Raw genomic sequence first — 25,361 nt, 5'->3', positions numbered from 1 at the left:
CCTCAGGTCTTAGTCATCCATTGTTTCAAGCTGTTTTATGTGTGGTCAATATAAATACTTCAGGTGCGACGGTGGAAGATGGTTTAACCCTCGCATCAACAGAACAGGCAAGAATAAAGAAAACAAAACCTGTTCTACTGATGTGGGAGATGTCCCAATAAACATCTTTGATAACATTTGCTTTCACACATCTATCACACGTCATATTCAGTGATAATGTGCTTCATATTCAAATTGACACCTTGGAATTATAAGGTTCTATCTGCATTCTGAGCCGTTTCTTTCATATATCAGTGCCAAAATGTACACTTTAAAGCAGAAAAACAAACAAAAAAGCTTCACCTGATGTAAATAAGTTTTCAAAGAATAAGAACATGTGAATAAATCAATTTTGACAAAAATGGAAAATAGAACCTTATATGTCCAGGGTGATGAAATGTTTGACCAGACTAAGAGAGCAGCCCAGAAATTGTAGCACAGCTGGAGGAAAGCAAAACTAGTGGTATTTCATATTGCTTGGCGTGAAAGTACCCTATTCTACAGAAAAACATTCAAAACTGCTAGATCTGATTACTTATCTTCTCTTTTAGAAGAAAACAAACATAACCCCAGGTATTTATTCGATACAGTGGCTAAATTAATGAAAAATCATTACTATACTATTTCAACAATTCTGATCTGACTGAAAGCAATTAAATGACTGTTGTGCAAAAGTTATATACCTGTACATCAATAAATGAAAACATTAGTGGATCATGATTATAGTTAATGTGATGAACCTGTGGCTCATCTACAAAAAAAAAAAAAAAAAAAAAAAAAAAGGTGAAAGTTAGTGAAGAGAAAAGATTGTGCCGCATTTGAGACACACAGACATATGATCCCATGCAGCGAGGTTCACACATTTATAAGTGGCTTAAATACCTTTTGTTGCTGCAGTACTGAAAGAAGTGTGACATTCGACCTCCTTTCCCATGGTTGAACCTTCACCTGACCGAGGATGATTTGCTTTAATTACTAACTGTGTCAAGGGTTGACAGGAACATGGAGGCCATAAACATCATGTTTTGATTCTTATGCACGAGTGCTAACAAGTTTAAGAACACAAAAGCTCAAGATGAATAATGCATTAAAAAGTGGAATATTATGTGTGTTTTTTTCTTTAACTCATACGCTCTCAGAAAAAAAAGAAAAAAAAAAGAAAACTGGGGTGACACCCTTCCCAATACGTTAATATACCTTTACGGGACTAATATGTAGAATTTAGGGGTAATTAAAATACAAAGATTTATCTTTTAGCTTCTGTACCTTAGGGTACTGACCCAGTTACTTTGTACCTTTTATACTTGTAAAACGTTATGAAATGAACTCTAGCCTCCTTTTCTTTTCTTTTTTTTCAGAACAACACTAACACCAGTCTTATTACACCTTCTGATACTGTTTATAAAAAGTAACTGAATGCATTACTGGAGTTTAAAGAGGGAAGCAGAAAGTATAAAGAAATTGGATTTAAGTACAAAAATGTGGGTATAATATGGAATATGTGAGAAAAATATCATGAAAAGTTACATTTTATAATTTCCTCACTCAGTTCTCTCTCTTTCTTCTGCATAACAAGTATAATATCTTGAAACATACTAAGAACAAACAACAATGGAGTTATTCTGTTCTTTAGAAATCATTCAGTATTTATACATTTGTAATAACAATAATAGTAAAAATACAATCATTCAAAAACTTTACACTTCTGAACTTAATTAGTTAATTAAGTTAATTATTATCTGTTGAAAGCTGGTTTACCGTTATTACACAATGGACTCATGTTTCCGGATTTGGAGTTGGAAAATAAAGTAGATAAGTATTGCTAGATTTAGTTGTTAATTATTGCAGAAATTATTCATCAGTGTGTGAATGGGATCATAGGATAATAAAAAATCAATATGAAAAGTAAGCGACTGCAGAGCATAATTCCTTTGAATAAGGCAGATTTAATATAAAAGGAAATGACAATATTTACATTGTTAATTTAGTGATACAGTACACAAGATTACAATGTAAATTCCCTTTTTGCATTATGGCATACATTTTACCAGTTTTAATAAACATTGTCTTGCCTTCTCGATTCTCAAAATGCAATATTTTCAGTTTCAAACAAGCAGTTCAGACACAACAGCCAGAGCACTGTGCAAAAATAGACCGATCAAGGACAAAAACGTAGAAAAGAAACAATTTGTAGTCAGTCACCATCAAGCCCTATCTTATTTACAGTACGTCAGTGTTATCAAATGAGCCCGTGTTTTCTTCCTTCGTTTTGAAAGTACATTCAGTTCACATGAATGTGGATGGAAATGTGGACCTGGTCTGGGAAGACAAACCATGCTGCTTAACTTTCAATCACTATAATGATGTAGAATCATGTTGAACAAAGACTGGCTGACGTCCTTCAATCTGACTCAAGAGTGACTAAGAGCATTGACGATATAGAAAAGAGCAGGATGACCTGAGAGTCACTGAGCATGAAATACATGAAATACTAGTTCATAAAATACATTCAGTGTAAAAAAAAAAAAAAAAAAAAAAAAAAAAAAAAAAAAAAAAAAAAAAAAACTGACATAAGAATGATTTTACGGACAATTAATCTTACAATATGCAAATGCAAAATATCATGTTTCTGTGGGCGCTTTTATGGATCTTTGTGAAGGAGGATGGATTGGTCCACATCAGTAGTGCAAGATGATAAAACAAAACAAAAAGCTTGTGGTTGTTGCTCTGTGACAGAATCACACAAGAGGACATTTAGTGTATCTAAAGACACATTCAGTTTGATGCGGATGTAAAAAAAAAAAAAAAAAAAAAAAAAAAAAAAAAAAACTGTACGCCCTCTAGTGGTCATCTACAAAATTACAAAAAAGCTCATGCTGCACTTCAAAAAAATTCTCCATTGTCAATCTGGAGGAGGAATGTCTCACTGGTAAAAATTAGAAATGGAAATGTGGAGATAAAAAAAATTAAAATATCAATGATCTCAATTAAAAAAAAAAAAAAATTGAGTTTAAAAGAAAATTTCAAAAAAAAAAAAAAAAAAAGTAAAATACATATAACCTGAGAATTTGCAAAAAAGAAAAAGAAAGAAGAAAGAAAAGAAAGAAAGAAAAAAGGAAAGAAAGAAAGAAAGAAAGAAAGAAAGAAAGAAAGAAAGAAATATATATATTTTTTTTTTTAGCAGTGAAAAAATTTAAAAGTGACATTTATTTTGAAATACATAAGCAAAACTCTCTATTACATGGAACGATTTGCTTTTTTGTAGAAAATAAAACGATATCTAACAAATAGCGGACTATCAATGCTTAGATAAGGGGAATAAATCTATTGTATAAATTCTACAAATGACCTTAAGCTATTCAATAAAATTTATATTCAGTAACATTGTGAATCCCAAAGAAGCAGCTTTTAACCAGGTTTTTGGACATTGCATTTTCTGATACTTCTGGCCTTTTTGCATATTTTATCAGAAAAAGGGGTGAAACGCACATACCTTAAGTGTTGAGACCACAGTAAAAAAAAAAAAAAAAAAAAAAAAAAAACCTTTCCAGGTGAGCAGAACCAAACAAAAAATTATACATTTATAAATAACACCGCAATCATACACAAGTGCACATGAGACATCCCGTCTGTCGCCCTTACAGATGATGAATAAACGTCCTTTCTTTTCGGTGTGGAGCCCCACCGATTAAAATTCAAAGACTGTTTCCGATGGTGTGTTGAACTTTCCGTTGAAACTCAAACTGCTCACAAACGCTGTGCCTCCTACTCATCAGGTGAAGCTCCGCCCTTTTAGTGCTTGAGCGTGTCATTTCCTGCAGGCCTCGGCGCAGTGCTGGAACTGGGCAAAGCTGAGGAACACCTGCTCCAGAGAGATCTGGCTGACGCAGTAGTCCTCGATGCTGTACTTCTCTTTGGCTGTTTCTAAAACACCAAACACCTGAGACAAAAAGACAAGCCTAATCAAGCACAACTGAACAACCTAATCAAGGTCTTCAGGATCACTGGCAAGTTACAGGCAGGTGAGGTTGATCAAGCTTGGAGGTAAACCCTGCAGGAAAGTGGCCCTCGAGGGCCAGAGTTGAGGACACGTGGTGTAAATAGTGGCGATGTTTAGAATTGAATATTAGCATAATGCTTGTTTAGCAAAAAGAAATGTTACTGTCATCCAGTTAAAATAACTGTTATGGTGCATTTTTCCCCAATTCTTGAACTGAATTTTGTATTTTATTAAATAATTTTACAGATGTAATCATCACTTCTGGTTTATCTGTCACACTGGAAATGGACAACTATTATGTACTGCATACATAGTGTATCATGTCTAGTATTAGATAAAATACAGTAATGAAACAATATACATTACAGTTGAATGGTGTATATTTAACTATTATTTTAATAACTTATGGTGCTATTATTATTTAATTGCGTGTAAAAAAAATACCCAAAAACTATAACTAAAACAGAATTAAATAATAATTTTCTAAATGATTTTAAATGTATCTCTGGTTTATCTGTCACACTGGAAAAGGACGGTCAAGTCCTGTGCATTGCATTGTGGGAACCCACTATTTGGTCAGTCTGGGTATATTGTAAACATAGAGAGCATTTGCATATTGTTTGCAACATACATACTGCAGAAATAGTAAAATGCTATTGGGAACAACACAATGTTTAGACTGCTTGTGTTTGAGACGTACCTGTGCCCAGGTGAGAGTTTTGTCAGTCAGGTGATAGTGGACCATTCCCTGGTGTTCATCCTTCAGTAAACTTCCTGCGAGAGCCATCAGGTGAAAGTTATAAAAACCGCCAAACTGTCCAGCGCAAATACAAAACAGGTCATTTAAATACCTGGAAAGGTGCTCTCAATGAAGTCTTTGAAGAGCTGAAGGTCCATCTCCTCTAACTCCGTGTCCATGCGGACCTTCGCCAGCAGCGTGTAACCGGTTTGTGTTTGTCCCGTAGCTAATTTTACACAAAGATTAAATAATTTGTCTAAAAAGGTTTTTATTTAATGAAAAAAAAATAGCCTTATTAAACAAACTATTTATTTTTAAGCTTTTTTTCCCCTTCTGGGGCCTGAAATGGAGGAATTTCAGTCAATACTGCTAATTAAACAATTTTTTGCTGAATGTGTTTTTGTGCTGGCACCTTGGCTGGTTTAGGACTGTAATGATAAATAAAGATGATAAATAAAGATGACAAATAAATCATTTGAAATCATTCAAAATGACTGAATCAATAAGAAACAAAACAAGCGAATTGACTATTGAATTACTGGCTCACATGATTTGATCAAAAACAGATTCATTCAAGGAATGAAACACCGCGGTGCTCTACACTGTTGTATTCACTGCTTCGTCATGCAGTGAATGCTTCTGGACTCTCAAGATGTGTCTCTGTTTGTTATTTGCAAAGTTGGTGACATAAATTAAACCATTATCTTACCATCCATCATATCTAACACAATCTTTATATCAAATCTAACAACCCATCATGTTTAGCCATGCATTCAAAATATCTAACAATCCATTTATCATATCTAACTATGCATTCATCGTATTTAACCATACATCATATTTAACCATCCGTCTATAACATCTAACCATCCATCATATCTAACCACCCACAAATAATATCTAACCACCCACAAATCACATCTAACCACCAACAAATCATATCTATCATCCATTAATCATATCTAACCACCATTTAATCATATCTAACCACCCACGAATCATATCTAACTATCGATTAATCATATCTAACCATCCATTAATCATATCTAACCACCCATTGTCACAGTGTCTGGGTTGTGTTCCCTGGGTAACCACTAGATGTCCTCCTTCCCCACGGTGTCTGTCACTTAATGAACCAAATTACCCACGATCCCTGTCTCCTCATTGCACTCAGCTGTCACTGATTAGTAATCATTGCACACAGTCAATTCCCCATTAGCGTTTGTCATGTCCCTGTGTATTTATACCGGTCTGTCTTAGTATGTGTGACGGAGTCCTTGTTTATTCTCGTCCGTCTCTTGTCGTGTTCTAGCCTTGTGTCCTTGTTTGTTTATATTTTGGATATGTTTGGTATTGACCCCTGCCTGGACTGTTTATTCTTTGGATTGCCCTTAATAAAAGATGTACTCGCATTTGGATCTCTCACCGTGTCTCCTTGTATCCCAGACGTGACAGAAGGACTCCGTCATCTTGAGATCCAGCGGTATGTCTGCTCACGTCTCCTCCCCAGCCACAGAGCGGGAGAGGAGCCATTTTGAGGGAACTCGCCTGGTGGTCTTCCGGGGAACCAGGGGAGGTCGCCGAGGAGGGAGTGGTCGAGAGGAGGTTCAACATCGCTCTCAACCATGGCCCCCCTTCGACCCAGGGCTCGTGTGTGATGGATCGGAGCCACTGTCTCACCAGTCCACCTCCCTCCTGGTCTTCTGGTGGTCGAGAAACAGTCGAGCGACATAGAAGGACAGCAGTTTGTAAGTGTTTTTGCCTCGTTTTCTCATTAGACTACTGCGTGATCATCGTTGCTAGGGAAACTTTGCTTTAATTACTGTGTGTCTTACCCTGGTAAATACGTGTGAATTGTGGCGTTTGGTTTTGCGTTTGCCTATCGCGGGACTGGACAGTTTCGGTCTACTAAATAGGGAGGCGTGACCAGCTGACTTCAATCACAGGTAATCAGGCAAATATATAAGTGGTAGGTGTCACCGCAGCAGCGGTCGCGGCAGCCCTCGTGTAAAGCCTACTCGTGTGAAGCCTCCTCGTGTGAAGACCGACGAGTGTAAAGACCATCGACTCTACCTGCGCGACTCCACCGAGCAAGGACACCGACAGGGCACTTGAGTATTGCTTTTCTCCCCTTCAGTTTTTATACAGCTCATCCACAAATAGTTATTTTGGTCACTTGTATTCACTATGTGCTTTCAGATCTCTACTATCACTACTAACACTCGGAGAGCACGCTATGTACGTCAAAGGAAGGCCTGCCTGACAAACCTAAGGCCTGTCCCTCTGACCTCTACTCCAACGCTCTCTATTCCAGTTGGTCTCTGGAACTGCCAGTCTGCTGTTAACAAAGCAGACTTCATTTCTTCCATTGCTACTCATTCTGGTCTCAGCCTCATGGCACTGACTGAGACCTGGATCAAACCTGAGGACACTGCCACTCCCACCTGCAGCCCTCTCCACTCATTTCACTTGTTCCCACACCCCCCTCGTACGACTGGGAGGGGTGGAGGTACTGGTCTCCTTATATCGAAAGATTGGAAATTTGATCTTCAACCACCACCTACAGGTCACGGTACATTTGAATCACATGCTGTTACTGTAACCCACCCTGTTAAAATCCACTTTGTGGTCATTTATCGTCCCCCAGGTCAATTGGGAAACTTCTTGGAGGAGTTGGACGTGCTGCTATCAAATTATCCTGAAGATGGTACTCCTCTGGTACTGCTTGCTTGGTGACTTCAACATCCACCTAGATAAACCCCAGGCTGCTGACTTCAACACTCTGCTCGCCTCATTTGATCTTAAGCGAGTCTCTACTACAGCGACTCACAAATCGGGCAAAACCAACTGGACCTCACCTACACGCGCTGTTGCTCAGTGGACAACACTTTAGTTACTCCACTGCACACCTCAGACCACTTCCTCATTACTGCTAACCTAGCACTTACTCCTGAAGCGGCACACGCTCCAACGCGGGTCACCTTTCGACGGAACCTACACTCACTCTCTCCATCTCGCCTATCCTCTGTGGTTGCATCCTCACTTCCTTCACTCTCGCAGTTTTCAGCTCTGGACACGAACAGTGCTACGGACACTTTTTGTTCCACTCTGACCTCTTGCTTGGACAACTTTTGCCCACTGTCTTCTAGACCAGCACGCACCACCCCATCTGCCCCCTGGCTGTCCGATGTACTCCGTGAACATCGCTCTAAACTCAGGGCTGCTGAGAGGAAATGGCTTAAATCAAGAAACTCTACCGACCTCAGTGTGTATCAGTCTCTCCTCTCTTCCTTCTCTGCAAACGTCTTCACTGCTAAAGCATCATATTACCACAACAAGATTAACAACTGTTGTGACGCTCGGACACTCTTCAAAACCTTCTCTTCTCTTCTTAATCCGCCTCCACCTCCTCCTCAATCGACTCTTACAGCTGATGACTTTGCAGTTTTCTTCACAAATAAGACAAGAACCATCAGTGACCAATTCTCCACACCGCAGACTGAGGATAACTTCACAACGACTAATGCTCACTCGTTCTCCTCCTTCTCTCCACTCTCAGAGACGGACGTTTCCAAACTTATCCTCTCCAGTCATCCTACTACTTACCCACTGGATCCGATCCCCACTCACCTCCTTCAAGCGATTTCTTCTTCAGTCATACCTTCACTTACTCACATTATCAACTCCTCTCTTCACTCTGGAACATTTCCCTCACCATTTAAGCAGGCTCGGGGTAAGCCCACTGCTGAAGAAAACCATCTCTAAATCCAGCACTTCTAGAAAACTACAGACCGGTATCCCTTCTTCCATTCATTGCAAAGACACTCGAACGAGCTGTGTTCAACCAGCTCTCTATGTTTCTTGTACAGAACAACCTCCTGGACCGCAACCAATCTGGCTTCAAAAGTGGCCACTCAACTGAGACTGCCCTACTCTCGGTTACTGAAGCCCTGCGACTGGCAAGAGCAGCTTCAAAATCCTCAGTGCTCATTTTGCTGGACCTGTCTGCTGCTTTTGACACTGTTAATCACCAAATTCTCCTATCCACCCTCAGAAAGATGGGCATCTCTGGAACCGCACTCCAGTGGCTTAACTCCTACCTGTCTGATAGATCCTTCATGGTGTCTTGGAGGAGTGAAGTTTCTAAGTCACAACAACTTACTACTGGGGTTCCTCAAGGCTCAGTACTTGGACCGCTTCTCTTCTCAATCTACATGACGTCATTAGGATCTGTCATTCAGAAGCATGGCTTTTACTATCACTGCTACACTGATGACACTCAACTCTACTTCTCATTCCAACCAGATGACCCGACGGTAGTTGCTCGCATTTCAGCCTGTCTGAGTGACATTTCTAGCTGGATGAATGACCATCACCTTCAGCCCAACCTTACTAAGACTGAACTGCTGGTGGTTCCAGCTAACCCATCGTTTCATCACAACTTCTCTATACAGCTGGGTTCGTCAACCATAACTCCTTCCAGGACAGCCAGAAACCTAGGAGTTGTGATGGATCATCAGTTAAGCTTCACAGACCATATTGCTACAACGACCCGGTCCTGTAGATTTGCCTTATTCAACATTAGGAAGATTAGACCCTTCCTGTCAGAGCAATCCACCCAACTTCTTGTCCAAGCTCTTGTTCTCTCCAGACTGGACTATTGCAATGCTCTCCTGGCGGGCCTTCCTGCATGTACTATCAAGCCTCTGCAACTGATCCAGAATGCAGCAGCGAGGGTTGTCTTCAATGAGCCGAAAACAGCCCATGTTACTCCTCTCCTCATCAGGTTACACTGGCTACCAGTAGCCGCTCGCATCAAATTCAAGGTACTGATGCTTGCCTACAAAACGACCACTGGCACGGCGCCAACTTACCTAAACTCACTAGTTCAATCTTATGCACCCTCCAGAAGTTTGCGCTCTGCAAGTGAACGACGCCTTGTGTTGCCATCCCAAAGAGGTTCAAAATCACTCTCACGGACTTTTTCCTGGACTGCTCCCAGCTGGTGGAATGACCTCCCGATCTCAATTCGAACAGCTGAGTCTTTACTCATTTTCAAAAAGCATCTAAAGACTCATCTTTTTCGCCTGCACTTTAACCAACTAATACTAGTACTTACCTTTTTTTCTTTTTCTTTTCTATCATATTCCCAAAAAAAAAAAAAAAAAAAAAAAAAACCCTGGCTACGTGTTCTGTACTAGACTAACTGAGACTTGTCATAGCACTTGTATACCGTTGTTGTTTTCTCGTTGATCTGATTGTTTCTACTGTTCTCATTTGTAAGTCGCTTTGGATAAAAGCGTCTGCTAAATGATTAAATGTAAATGTAAATGTAAATGTTGTTGTGGCCACTCCGTAGAGGGGGGGTTATGTCATGTGATCTAGCACCGCATCAAACTGGGGACAGTAGCCAATTCTCTGCTGCACCTGAAGTGAAGTCATATTTAATACTGTTGAACCATTCACTTACACCAAATCTAAATATCTCTCTTCTCTAAATGTTAATTTCCAGTGTGAGGGAACTATTTTATATCAAATGGCAATATGATAAAACAAAATGCTCAACCTTTTTCACATCTCGGTGGATGCTGTAGCCGTCAATAAAGGCGTCTCCTGAAGTTATGCTTTCATCACCCGTCAATATTTTGAATGTCCTAGTCTTCCCTGCTCCATTAAATCCCAGTAAACCAAAGCACTCGCCCTTCCCAACGGCCAAAGACAAACGGTCCACCGCTAACAGTGACTGCCCACATGAATATTCCTAGAGAAATACAACCACAGATTAAAAAAGGGAAAAAAAGGAGTAAGGCAAAAACAATGAACTAAACACCAAACAATTTTGTCTGGTAACAAATTTGTTTGGTAAAAATAATAATTATATAAGTAGGTGATGCTATGATCAAATTTACGTGGTATTTTTTCAGGGCATTGTGGCAATGAAATGTGAAACGTGTGATAAGAGACTACATCACTTCCTGTTAAGCATGTTTGCCAGTAACTCTGGTATTTCTGGAGAACGTTGTTGCATACCATTCACCAATTTAGTGGATTCTGTGAGGCTTCCTTCCTAAACAATGTCCACAAAATAGAGAAAGCCAGAGAAAGGATTAGTTATAAAATGGAGCGCGACCTAAGGTCAAAGTATTCCAAAGTAATTTTGAGTTTTAACTAATTTTCTGCATGTTTTATGCACTTTGGCCAACAGATGGTAACACCCAACTGGTTTTGTGTACTGTGTAATGGTACAGTGGAACTTGCATGTCAATGCATTAAAGCAATCCAAAATACTTTTTCACAGCATGTTCTAAAGATGATCTGATGGAATCTTTTAGAAAAATCAACGAACTTCGAACTGGCTAAAAAAATATGGGTTGAAACTGAAACTTTGAGGTAATCACATTAACGTACTGTAGTTTGGAGCCAAATAATGCAATGTGAACTTCATACCTTGCTGAGCTCCTGTAGGATGAGTGGGCTGCCCACCATGGAGTCAACCACTGGCTGGCACTCCAAAACTCTTTTTCTCTCCTCCGCAACATCTCTGTCCTCAGGTTGAAGAGCTTCTTCTGCCAACAGCAAAATCTGACAAAAAAAGCACATGCCCACAGCTGTGATTGTTAGCATCCAACCCAATAAAACAACAGCACTACATCCTGCCTTTTCTTTCCTCTCCCAACTTCTTGGGTCCCATGCTGAGGTTGAATAGCACATGGATGCACCGGAGCTTGATGAAGAAAAACAGGGCGATGAAGACGACACCCTGCAAGGACATGGCCACCAGGAATTGACCCACTCCAGGCTCATCCATGGAAAAGTAGTTTACTTGATACGTGATAAACGCTCATGTTTGCACTGCTAGTAGCTTTTCAATGACGTCAGTCATGATAACATCAGTGGTGTTGATTGAGATTTAATTGTTTGCAATATTCAGAAGACTTACCAGCTAGCGGTGCTGGTCTTATAGCTCCATCAAGACAATAAACACAACGGATTATGTAATCTGCTTAGATACACACAGGCTAGCATATTACAGAAAAGCAAAAAATCAATATCCTGGGCTTCACATTTGCAGAAGCGAAGTTAAACTTCATTTGTAATTCATTAGATAATTCCACATTAAATCCACCACAACTAAATGACAGGAAGATATTTACTTACAATTTTTAATTTCCATCATACCTAGCCATTAATTCATCATATCTAACAACTATATTTAATTTTTAACAATCTCACATTTTCTCAGTTTTAACTTGACTCCATGGGACTGCAACCTTTGCAGCACTCTCCTTACTGCTTCCACCTGTTCGTCGAAGGACTCAGTAAAGACCAGGATGTCATCTAAATAGGGTATGCATATTTTGTCCCTCAAACCTTCAAGACTTTCCTCCATAAACCGTTGGAACACTGCAGCCGCATTCATGAGGCCGAATGGGATACGGATATGAATATAGATATCCATATTCAAGACACTGAACCTCCAGTGCATGCACTGCTCAAATAGATATTTTTTCATGTGTCATACTGCAGCTCATCTGGGTCACTAAAAAAGGTGATGATGTTGCTAAATGGGCTCTACCAGTCAGGGAGTTACTCCATCGTACATCAATCCCAGCGGTGCCTCCAAAATTGATATACTCCTGTAAAGGATGATATTAAATGAATAAGCGTTCAAACGATGCTTTTTCACTGATGCTTTATCATGAATGAAGCGTATCGTGAGAACTCCCTCTACAAATGCACGCAGTGCCGCGCACCTTTTCATTCAACCAATCACACACATCCATCTCCAGGTATGATAATATAACATATTAATTTGAAGCATATTAATTTGAAATGATAACTCTTATGAAATGTAAGACTGCCTTTGTGACCCCTACTGGCCACTACGGGTATCTGGTCATGCCCTATGGACTTGCCAACGCCCCTCCGTATTCCAGGATTTCGTGCATGAGGTGCTCCAGGAGTTTCTTCATCGATTCATCATTGTCTACATAGATGACATATACTCCCGGAGCCAGGGCGAACATCACCAGGACGTTCCAGAGCACCACCTATTCCTCAAGGCTGAGAACTGCACCTTCCACCAACCCACTGTGCAATTCCTGGGGTATAATATTGATCATACTGGAATCCAGATGGATGAGGGGAAGGTGGAAGCTATAACCTCCTGGCCAGAACCCACTACAGTTAAGTAGCTCCAACGATTCCTCGGATTTGCCAACTTTTACTGCACTTCATGCAAACCTTTAGCAGTATCACCAGCCCACTCACAAGCATACTACGAGGGAAACCCAAATCTCTGTCATGGACACCCACGGCCTTAGAAGCCTTCTCGTCCCTCAAAAGAGCCTTCACTAGCGGCTCACTCCTAGTCCATCCAGATCCTGACCTCCCATTTGTTGTTGAAGTCAACGCCTCCACTACAGGTGTGGGGGCAGTGTTGTCCCAGCAGCAGGGGAACCCAGCCAGACTCCATCCATGTGCATTCTTCTCTAGGAAGCTCAGCCCGACGGAAAATAATTATGACAAAGGCAACAAAGAACTACTTGCCATCAAGCTTGCCTTAGAGGAGACGTTGGCTGGAGGGGGCAGCCCATCGATTCTTCATACTGACCGACCATAAGAACCTCCAGTATCTTCGTGAGGCCAAGCGTCTTAATCCCCTGCAAGCACAATGGGCCCTATTCTTTACCAGGTTACACTTTACCACTACTTATCGCCCTGGTCCCAGAAACGTCAAGGCAGACGCCTTGTCACATATTCACAGTCATGTGTAAGGTCTAGAAGAACCTGAGAGTATCATCCCACCAAAGAAGATCATCAGTCCAATTGAATGGAATTCCTCTCCAGTAGCATCAAACAGGGCTCCCAACAATCCGCCGGGTTGTCCTCCCGGATGCTAGTATGTACCAGACACAACGCACCCCACTGATTCACTCTGCTCACTCTTCTCGGGGCACTGGCCACCCAGGAGCCAACAACACCCTCTCGCTGCTACGTGATTGCTTCTGGTGGCCCAATATGGCAAGGGACAAGAGAAGGTTTGTGCAAGGATGTCCAGACTGTGCCATGTCCCTTCCAGTGTGTGCTCGGGTTCCAGCCTCCACTTTTCTACTGGTCCGGGGAAACTTCTGATGTTCCAGCTGTTCCAGTCTGAGTTATTATAAAAGTTGTCTTTGATCTTTCAAGCTGTTTGATGGCACTCAGCGGGTGTTGCACTGCATCAGTCCTTGAGCAGTGAAGTTTAATAAAAATCGCATTCATTAAAAAAAAGTGTCTCACATGGCTCCGGGGGATGAACAAAGGCCTCCTGTAGCAAATCGATTCGTTTTTGTAAGAAAAATATCCATATTCAAAATGTAATATTCACTTTAATCTAGCTTAATCTAGCTTGCGCTTACTGTTGTAAAACGGAAGCAGTGACGTATGAGGTCAGCGGTGAGGCTAATCAAGTAAATAGATTAATGACAAACAGTCTTGATAATATATAATTTATATTTATTTTTTAAGAACCAAAAACAAAGATTGGAATTTACTGAATTTACAATCACGAATACAATATTTTGCAAAATATTATCTTAACTGTAGGGGGCCCCAAAGTCACAAAAATACACAGCAAAATTGTACCCAGATTTGAGCTCAACCTGACAAAACCTTGAAACTAGATATCAAGTAAATGTTATTTGTTTTTTTCTTTGTCTTTCTTTCTTTCTTTCTTTATAAATAATAAAAAATGCAGCAGGTTTTCCGTGAGGGTTAGGGCATCTTATTTATAATTAGTTGTATATGAAACTAACAAAAGTTAATAGAATATACCCATTTAGATGTAAGAATGCAAACTTATAACTCCTTATGGATTTCTTATTCTTATTGTAAACATCTTAATGTCTTATCTTGTACTTAGAAATTCAGTATAATGCCTTAAATTTAATATGCAATATAGAAATGAATATTAATATAATTACTGAAATTCAATATACAATTCCTGAATTTGTTTTTCAATCCCACATAAACAAACAAAATGTGATAAATGACGTCAAAGACAGAAGACAAAAAAAGAGCATTTAACACTTTTAAAAACATCCAAAAAGAAACACACCCTATTAAAATCGAATTAAATATAATGAAATATCTGTGAACTTAATCATTTTATTTAATCAGAAAACACTGACATTTTGCAGTTGTCTTGTAGTTAGTTAATTTACCAGCATGTTAACCCTCTGGGGTCTAAGGATGTTTTGCGGGCCTGGAGAAGTTTTGATATGCCCTGACTTTTGTGCTTTTTTTCAGTTACTTATAAACAGATACATGGCTAAAGTCAAGAGCACTGTATTCAGTACAAACTGGGCTACAGTAATATGTTAATAGCATGTATGTACATGATTGTGTTTTTGAGAAAACAAATTTATGCGTGGTTAGTGAAAAACTACAATTTTGAAGTCACTGAAATAAGGTCATAAAACACATACAGAACATTTGTTCACAAGACTTTCGAGAACTGGATCTTGTAGCCTAGAATTTTTGCTTCAAAATGCAGATAGGGCTGTAGTGACAGATCTTTTGATACAAGGATGCGCTGTTTTCTTTCAAATCACAGCGTAAATATACGTAGAAAACGTATCTTTATGGAGCAGCTGACACAGAAGAGCGTACACTGCCTGCATCCAACTCATATTCTCCAAAATGGCGCTACAGTGATGTGGAAAGAGATAGAGACGAATTGTTGAATAAAGTCGTTATTTTTGTTTTATTCATGTACAAAAGGTATTCTCGTCGCTTCATAACGTTACAGTTGAACCACTGATGGCAGATGGACTAATCTGACGATGCTTTCATACTTTTCTGGACCTTGACAGTGTAACTTACTTGGGAGTCAATGGGAGAGTCACAAGCCTCCCAGTTTTCGTCCAAATATGTTAAATTGTGTTCCGAAAATGAATGAAGCTTTTATGGATTTAGAACGACATGTGAGTAATTGATTAATGACATTTCATTTTGGGGTGGAGTATCCCTTTGAGTCTGCCAAACATCATTTTGATTTAAAATGGGAAGGTAAAAAAAAATAAATAAAAATAGTGCTAAAAGTGACAAACTTGACTATTCTTATTATATTAATGACATGGGTTTTATGGTGGTTTTTTTTGTTTATTTATTTATTTATTTTTATTTTTTGGTGAATGCTTAAAAATCATGATTTCTGAGCTTTCACCTTGCATATAAAGAATGAACACACAAATGTAATGCAGGCTGTATTGTACACAAAATAACACATCAACTTTACTGTAAAATAATTCACAAGCGGTTGACTGCGCACAGTTTATGTTGGGTCGGGTTCAAGGTGAAGCCCACCGCTGGAGTGAGATCCAGCTCATCTTCAGACACTCCTGGAGGAGGAGTGAAGCGGAAACGCTGAAGGAGGGAGGTGAAGAACAGGAAGAGCTCCATCCTGGCCAAACTCTCTCCGGGACAAACCCTGCGGCCTGAGAGAGAGAGAAAGAGAGTGAGAGAGAGAAGGCCACAAACCTCTACACATCAGAAGGAACAACAATTTAAAATAAACCATTTGTTTCCTTTCACCAGGGCATATAAACAAAAGCCTTGGCCCATCAACATTCATTTGAGACCATTTCATGAATAAAGAAGACAATCAAACCCTGCATGAAGGAAAACTGTACCTGCAGAGAAGGGCATGAAGGCGTCTCTCTTCACAAATCACCCCTGCTTGTCCAGGAAGTGTTGGGGGTTAAAGTTCTGGGGTGTTTCCCATTCATCTTCATCCCACAGCACAGACATTAGAAGAGGAAATACACATGTACCCTGCTCAAGCATAGACATAGCATCTTAATGTTTCTCACAAAAAAAGTGAATATTGTGGGCATTTAAAAATGTATATTCATTTTTATCTATTTTTACGTATTATTTTACTTTGGTGTAATGGGGTAGTGTAGGTGAAAACTGCATTTGTATTTGGAATTGTTTCTGTTTTTTATATTATTTAACAATACACTAACCTTCTTGATGAAGTATCCATTGAAGTGAACATCACAGCTGGTCATATGTGGGATACTTATGGGGGCTATGTTAGCAAATCTCTGGGTTTCGTGGATCACAGCGTCTGTATACGGTAAGTTCTTCCTGTCCTCTGATACTGGTTGCCGTCCACCGATCACCTGGTCAATCTCTTCCTGAACCTGACCTGCAAACACATCACACTTTAAATTTCACTTTCTGAACCCAGTCCACCAGTGCAATATGCTCAAACATAGTAAGCTATATTTAACAAGTCACACACAGAACAGTAAAAATGCTAAATGCATGTGAACCTGAAAAAAAAAAAAAAAACACTGTGATTGATTGATGAAGGGTATATTATGGGTTCAGTGCAAGTTCAGCTCAATGTACAGCATTTGCGGCATAATTTAGCTTACCACAAAAATAATTTTCACACATCTGTCCTTTTTTTTTTTTTTTTTTTTTTTTTATAAAAAGCAAGGAGGCTCTTTAATGGGGCCTTGTTTGGAGGTTTGTTTGTTTTTAAATGTGGTGCATAATTTTATAAAAGCACCCTATTTTTATTCTTCTGTTAAAGCATGGGTGTTATTTGAGCTGTAGGGATGTATTCACATTGAACGAGTTTTCGCAATTAAATACACAGGTGGAATGAATCCAGTGTTGTTGTTTTTTCATATGAACTTCTTCTAACTTGACACAATGCAGCACACATGCAAGAGACACTGACAAACATAAGAATCAAGCGCAACAGTAAAGACTTCCATCTAGAGCAGGGGTGTCCAAACTACTGTAGGTCCTGGGCCACTGTCCTGCAGAATTTATGCTGTGTTCCATTTACCTCAGAAGTCGGATGTCGGAGCTGGGAATGGTGTCACACCCAAGTGGACCGTGTGCCAGTATAGTGAGAAAACCAATGGAAGCATTCATTGTTAACAATACCAGTCGATTAAGAACACATAAAAAGCGTATATATATTTGCACAGATAACGCCATAGTATCATGTTCACAAATAGGGGACAGTACTGTGTGCACCACTGAGTTTATTGAGACACCTACAAACATAAGTAAACAAAGGGTCCATCTCAATGGTTTGTGGCATGATGTATGTTAAAATACATCTTGTATACACTCACTAAACAAAGAGTGACAGCATTTTAGTGGTAATGAGCACTCTTTGCAAGCTTTCTAGTCTATGATCCATTTAAAATGTAGAACTTTGTTTTTCAGCCACACACACACGTTGCAAAGTTTCGGGAATGACATCTGCATATTTATGGTGGGATTCACTCTCGAAGTAGCAGTGATTGACACAATGATGACCAAAGCAATAGACGGGAGAAAATATGTGAAAATGGGCATTAAGACTAGAGCACCCTCACTAATTTTAGAAGCATCATCAGTGATTATTTCTGGAACCTGGTTAATACGCTTTTATTGCAAAACTATATACAAAAACAATAAAATACAAATGCTTATAATAAAACAACTGAATAAATGCATATTTATAAGTTAAGCACTTAACTAAAATAAGTAGGCTATTAATAAAATAAATAACTAGAGAAGGCTGACTATAATCAGCTTGCTTCCATTTAATGAGATAAGCCTACTCATCTGAATTAGAAAAAAAGCGCTTTGAGTCTTCAGTGATGCAAGAACGTTTGAGCATACACGTAATCTCTGAGCAAAAGCAGAGCCAATTCATAGAAGAACAATGTAAATTTAAAAGCACACATCCAGTTTTGTGTGAGTGAAGGAAATCCACTTGCGAGTGGAGATTCGTGCTCGCGCATTACATGGATCACGTAACATTATGCGCTCTCGATATCTGTCAAATATCACGCTATAGAAACCGCCTAAAATTAAGGATAAAGAGGAGAAGAAAGCGGCCCTAGGCAGCTACACATGCCAGGATCCGCCACTGCCAGATGCAGTTAGAAATTTACTAAAAACAAGTCTATCGCAAGACATCTGGTTGGGGGTGGTGGTGGGGCACCTGGGGTGGCCAGCCAGATTTCAGGGGGGGCCAGTGCCACCCCTGGCCACCATGTAGACACGCCTCTGCTGAGCCGCCATATTGGATTCTGAAGTTGGAAGTTGTTGCAATTCCTCCAAGATTCCAAATCGGAACTCCAACTTGGGAGTACGCTCCAGTTAAAAGTTCCTAATGGGAAATCAGAATTTCCAGCTTCTATGAACAAATGGAACACAGCATTAGCTTCAACCCTAATTAAATACACCTGAACCAGCTAATCAAGGTCTTCAGGATTACTAGAAACTTCCAGGCAGGTGTTTTGGAGCTGGTCGGAACTACTCTCTGCAGGACAGTTTGACACATGTGGTGTACTGTAGGGCAGTGGTTCCCAACCTGGTTCCTCGAGGCCCCCAAGCACTGCACATTTTCCACCTCTCCTTTGTCTGACACACCCATTTCAGGTCTTGGTGTCTCTACTAATGAGCTGATGATCTGAATCAGGTGTGTTTGATTAAGAAGAAATAGAAAACCTGCAGTGTTGGGGGGGTCTCCAGGAACATGGTTGGGAACCACTGCTGTAGGGCATGTTAACGTGGAAAAACAATGGAAAGGCAGCACAGTTGAATGCAAAATCTGTTAAAGTCAGCTTTTTTAAATGGAGTAAACTTATTTTGTCATTCCACTGCCCTGCCTCTTGTGTTTTTTAAACACAAAATGTATTGTTTGAATGGTTACTACAGCTGTTTTTAAAAAATCGTCTTGTTTTTATGTTTATGTTGTTATGATGACAATGTTTGAAATGTAGACATAACTTGAACTTGGCTGTACTATTGAAATAGCAAGTATTTTAATATTATGCCTCACTCTAACAGATATTCTTTAAAGGAAATTCATTTGATAGGGAAATATTATTATTATTATGCCATAATGAACCCAGAATATTCCTTTAATGCTTTAAATATTTCTATCATACCTTGTATGTGTGGATATTTGGCCATAAGCAGCAAGCCCCATCGCAGTGTTGTACTAGTAGTGTCCGTACCAGCGACGAATAGGTTGGCGACTGTGAAAATGAGGTTCTGCTTCTGGAAAAGCGAGTTCTTCTCTCCAGATTCCTGACCAAATGATACGTTAGAGATGTATAGAGGTTAAAAAAAAATACAAGATTAGTGTTCAGATTGACCTAAATAAATACCTCTGCATTCTGCATGCGGACGAGGAACGAATCCACAAAGCCTCTGAGATCCTGCGAGTTCAGCGTTTGATGTAAACTGCTCACCAGCTCTGATATCTCTTTGATATCGAGTGCTAGGTTATTCATGATTAGTTTCAAATTCTTGAGCCATGGACCCAAGAAAGGAAACATGTTGTAGAGCTGGAGAACAAAAACCAAGAGATGTATTTATGACCATAATGCAAAACCTATTTATCTCTATTCTCACTGATTATATTTAAATAATGTGAACCTGTACGGATGCTGTTCCGCTCAGCCTGACGCTCTCATTGGCTCGATCCACCATACTCCGCAGCTGAGGGTCTGTATACTCGAACCTGCGTCCATACACAATGGAAGAGATGACACTTGAGGCAGCGTAGTTCATCAGCCGTGTGGTTTCAAAAGGTTTTCCTACAAAAGAACAAGCTGTAGTGTTCAGTACATCTGTCTACATTGCTGTATTTATCTCCATTTGTTTTTTCAAGGAGACTTTTGTAACTTTGTTACTGTCTCTTTAGAAATAAATCATGTGTTGTTGCATCTTTCATTGGTAAAAGCATTGGCTGAATTAATAAATGTACTTTACCTTCAAACTTCTCAAATTCCTCTAGTAAATGGCATGTTTCCTCTATGATTTTCTCCTCAATTTTTTTCTTTCCCATCCCGAAGTCTCGTAAGTTGGTGAGAGCAAACCGTCTCATCTCTCTCCAACTCTCTCCATTGGCAAATATAATACCTACAAAGATGTTTCATTTCTAAAATGAATCTTACAGATATCATATTCCTGTGGTGCTAGCGATGGTTTGATTCCTAGTAAATGCTTGAACTGATAAAAATGAAGACCTTGTAAGTGATGCAAGTCATTTTGGATAAAAGTGTCTACAAAATGCATAAATTAATGTAAATCAAATGCAAGATTTATGCATATACAGTGGCTTTGGGTGCTTAAACCACAGTTAAAATTGTATAAATATATTTGCATTATATAACAAAACATTATGGTATTAAAATAAATTTTAAAATTTAGTACTTTTCAATGAAAACATTTCACATAATGAAGATTGTTTCAAAATATAAATCCATTCAAAATATAAATACTTATATAAAATATAAAGTCTTATAAGACTTCGAAACTTTTATATTCAGAACTGAATTCATACATCTATTAAAAAAGACCTGGTCAAAAATACATTAAAATTGGTTCAGAAAAGTGGAGTTGGTTCTGAGAAAAGATCGAGCATCACCTAATCCATGTGAAATGTGACATCTGAAATGTGAATAACAGACTACTATAAGTGTGACTTAAATGTCCAAAAGTGGCAAAAAACTTATACCAGTGTATGTAACTTTGCATCATTGCATGTAACTTATATGCTAATAAGTATAAAGAATCCGACTGGGGTGATCTTACCATGCCCTTTAGTTAAATCATGGAACAGTGGCGTGATTTCTCTGTCTCCAAATTCATCTGCATGATTAATAAGAGCTTGCTTCACTGTTTTGTAGCCGGCTAACACAACCACTTTCTTTGGACCAAAGTAGACTGTAAAAACTGGGCCGAACTGCTTTGCCATCTGATAAAGATTGAAAGAGATGTTACAGGCAGTTATATATGGAGGACCAAACCTGCAGAAATTAAAAATAAATAAATATATGGATAAATAAATAAAATAACAGGAAAATAAATAAATGAATAAATAAATTACTTGATAAAAACAAATATAGTTAATTTGTAATAAAATTTAACCCTGAATGTATTTATTATCTTTTCATTTTTTTGTGTTATATTATTTTTTGCATTTATTTTTATATTTATTTTTAATCTTTTTAACTTTTATTTACTTATTCTCTCATTTATTCCAAGCGGCAACCTCCCGCTCTCTCTCGTGAAGCCAACATGGAAGTGACTAAAACTGTAATTCATTAACTGGCCGCTAGAGGCTGGCTGCAAAAGGGAGTCAATCCCATAGACTCCCTATGTTAAAATGCCCAACTTTACAGCAGATAAAATAACATGTTTACAGCCTGGTTAAAAAAATTATTTTGGTCTTTATAGCTAATTTTGCCCTTCATGACAACTGTGAGGGGGTGAATTTTTTTGTATTTATTTATATTTATATGTATTTATTTGTGTATTTACTTTTTTATTTAAATTTATTCTCAAATGTATTTATTTCCATATTTATTTATTTATTTTATTTTATTTATATATCCATTGTTAAAAAGGCCCAACAAAGGTTGTACTTCCTTCGCCAGCTGAAGAAGTTTAACCTGCCACAGGAGCTGCTGAAACAGTTCTACTCAGCCGTCATTGAGTCTGTCCTGTGCACTTCAATAACTGTCTGGTTTGGTTCAGCTACAAAATCAGACATCAGAAGACTACAGTTATGGTCATTTAAGGTAGTTGTTATCAAGCTGATGTATGTTCAATTGTTAGTTTTTGTGATGTTTGATTTTAGCTTGTAATTTGATGCTATAAAAGCGGGCGTGTCATTATGGTTGATTGGGTCTGCGGGAGTTTGATACCACGGCTCTACCTCGCGTGCTTTCAGATGCATTTAACCCTCATGTGGTGTTCGGGTCTTTTTTGCCCGAGAAGATTTTTTTTTTCCCGAAAATACTAGTTAATGTTATCACATTGGACTGAAATTTAGTGACTTTGTTCACAAAGGGTATAACTACAGTACTACTCAAAAAGTTTTTGATCATTTTCATACTTTTTTGGGGACGATTTTTCACCTTGTTACACTTGTGGTGTTCCAGGGCAAAAATGTCCCGGACTCAAAAAATTGCTTATAAACCACTCATTATGCTATATTATCACCAAAGATTGGATTCAATCTTTTTGTCAGCTTACTTTATTTCATTTAGGACTGGTTTTGTATTTATATTTGCATCTGATTTATCGTAAGGCTCATTTATCTGAGAGTAGGCACCTAATTTTTTGAGTGAAAAAAGTATTATTTATGAATAATTTTCACAATATTAAATAAAAACTGATAAAACCTGTCAAAACTGTCCAGCCATTCAAAGTGAATGGGAAAGATTGAAAGACCTGGACCTGTTCATGTGTGGATGCATGCATACTCACGCTAACACACACACACACACGTATACAAACTACTGAGAGTATTACAAGTTTTCTATTTCATCCTAACCTGAACCGAAACCAATACAACATCATCATATTAAAACTATAACTCTCTCTCTTTCTCTCTCTCTCTCTCTCTCTTTCTCTCACTCACCCACACCGCACACCGCACACACAAACTGACTTCACCCTGCTTAAAAATAATCTTTCCTTCATCACACCATTTAGACAAAATATTATGACAATAGGTTTTGAGGATTTCATGTTCTCACAAAGCAGACAAAAGTTAACTAATTAATGCTTTAGCACAAAGACAGAGCATATGTATATTGCTGTACCATGAAACCAGTGCTGTTTTTTCGTCACAATGGTCAGATTTGTTGTTGTATGACATTGTCTCAGTATGACAGTGTCAGTGTGTTATTCTTTTGTGAAAGTATAAATATTGGTTTGGTGTTCCATGAAATATTCTCTAAATAAGAAACTTAAAGGGTTAGTTCACCCAAAAAATTAAAATTAGCTCAACTGTAACACCCACTGACTGCAATGATAGAGCTTGGAATAGCCAGGACAATTTTTAATATAACTCCAAATAGATTCATCTGAAAGAAGAAAGTCATATACACCTAGGATGCTTCGAGGGTGAGTAAAACACAACCTAATTAAAATTTTTGGGTGAACTAACCCTTAAAATGTTCTTTCTCGTATTTCACAATGTTCAGATTTGACAGGGAACAGCAAAAGTGTTACTTTGTGCCCTTTTTCAGAAAATAAAAGCATTTCAAAATAAAGGTCTTGTTTTTTGTGATCTTTCCCATTCACTCTAAATGGCCAGTCATATTTGACCGGGAACACCACAACCGTGACTTTGTGCCGTTTTGTACAAAATAAAACAAACTCCCTGATTAAACATTATAGTACACTAGTGTGATAAACAGTGCAAATTGTCATCAGTTTTTATTTAATATTGTGAAAATTATTAATAAATAATGCTTTTTTCACTCAAAAACTGAGGTGCCTACTTTCGGATAAACAAGGCTTACGATTAATCAGATGCAAATATAAATACAAAACCAGTCCTAAATGAAAGAAGAAAGAAGTTGACAAAAAGATTGAATCCAATATTTGGAGATAATATAGCATAATGAGTGATTTATAAGCAATTTTTTGAGGTCGGGTCATTTTTGACCCAGAACACCACAAGTGTGACTTTTTGCCATTTTGTCAAAATAAAAGCCTTTCAAAACAAACTCCTTGATTAAACATTAAAGTACACTAGTGTGATAAACTGCAAATTTTCATCAGTTTTTAATATTGTGAAAATTATTGATAAATAATGCTTTTTTCACTCAAAAAATGAGGTGCCTACTCTTAATCAGATGCAAATATAAATACAAAACCAGTCCTAAATGAAAGAAAAGAAGCTGACATAAATTCATGTAATTTTTGCCCTGGAACACCACAAGTGTAATTGGGTTTTGAACACAACACAAGGATTAATACACAGAGCCGTAGATCACTGACAAGCTACGCTATATCGCGTTCATTAGATAAATCGCATTGGATTATGAATGCGATATTGCGTAGCTCGTCAGTGTAAGTGTTTTTATTAATGCCATTTATGTTTTTGTTAATACAGCACTAGTCAACTAAATGAATGTAACATGGCAAGGATGACTGCACTTTTGGTAGTTGAATGTAAGGGAAATGTCATTTTGGAATTTCTGTGGTCTAATGTGATGTTGTTCATGTTCTTGTTCATGAAGAAATTTTCTTGTATTGCTGTAATTAATTTATAGCATTAACAAGATGACCCGTTGAATTAATTTCGGAAGAGATGACTGATAGATGTATTTTTAGTCCAGTGCCTGTAAATAAGTATTGATTATAATGTAATATAATTAGTATTGACCAAGTTTAGAGGTTGTCATATGTGGACCAACTTATTATGTTGTGTATTTTCATCATGTTGTGCGGTTTCAATATGAAAAATAACTGTCATATTGATTCAATGGATTTATTGCATTTTGAGAAAAAAAAAGTATCATGGATTTATTGCATTGAGGGGGGGGGGTAATAATAAAATTTTATAATAAATCTTTGAAAGTCAAAACCTGGATTTTAATTTTTAATGTTATTATGACCTAAATATGCTATTTGAAAGTCTGAAACAGAAAATAGTGGTTTTCATCTTGCCACTTTCTTGTTAAAGAAAACACATTTCATTTTTACTCAAATTAATCAAAATGGATTTATTGCGTTTTGGAACCTAACTCTTCATATATTTTGTCC

At 38.2% G+C, this 25,361-nt stretch overlaps 2 protein-coding genes across 3 annotated transcripts in view; both read right to left on the bottom strand.

Moving 5' to 3' along the window:
- The window catches only part of LOC109055236 (cytochrome P450 2K1-like), a 42,264-nt gene that overhangs the window by 16,136 nt on the left and 767 nt on the right, over positions 1-25,361 (bottom strand). The window contains exons 2-9 of one of the 2 annotated variants that reach the window (XM_042717597.1): positions 21,390-21,552; positions 20,565-20,714; positions 20,229-20,389; positions 19,958-20,137; positions 19,736-19,877; positions 16,790-16,974; positions 16,454-16,595; positions 16,124-16,258 (exon numbers count right to left, since the gene is read on the bottom strand). In XM_042717597.1, the coding sequence (XP_042573531.1) occupies positions 16,491-16,595; positions 16,790-16,974; positions 19,736-19,877; positions 19,958-20,137; positions 20,229-20,389; positions 20,565-20,714; positions 21,390-21,552 (1,086 nt within the window). In that variant the 3' untranslated portion in view covers positions 16,124-16,258; positions 16,454-16,490. Of the gene's footprint in view, positions 1-16,123; positions 16,259-16,453; positions 16,596-16,789; positions 16,975-19,735; positions 19,878-19,957; positions 20,138-20,228; positions 20,390-20,564; positions 20,715-21,389; positions 21,553-25,361 lie in introns of those variants that run through there. The other variant, XM_042717598.1, reaches the window with a different exon arrangement.
- LOC109055256 (phospholipid-transporting ATPase ABCA3) lies at positions 3,665-6,262 on the bottom strand. Its single transcript, XM_019072487.2, has 4 exons — positions 6,205-6,262; positions 4,891-5,004; positions 4,740-4,813; positions 3,665-3,979 (listed from the first exon to the last, which is right to left on the bottom strand). The coding sequence occupies exons 1-4, from the start codon at positions 6,245-6,247 to the stop codon at positions 3,848-3,850; spliced, it is 363 nt and encodes a 120-aa protein (XP_018928032.1). The 5' UTR covers positions 6,248-6,262; the 3' UTR covers positions 3,665-3,847.

The sequence above is a fragment of the Cyprinus carpio genome, chromosome A3 (genome assembly GCF_018340385.1).
Source record: "Cyprinus carpio isolate SPL01 chromosome A3, ASM1834038v1, whole genome shotgun sequence".
Taxonomy (NCBI): Eukaryota; Metazoa; Chordata; class Actinopteri; order Cypriniformes; family Cyprinidae; genus Cyprinus; species Cyprinus carpio.
This window is presented reverse-complemented; position numbering and strand designations above follow the sequence as displayed.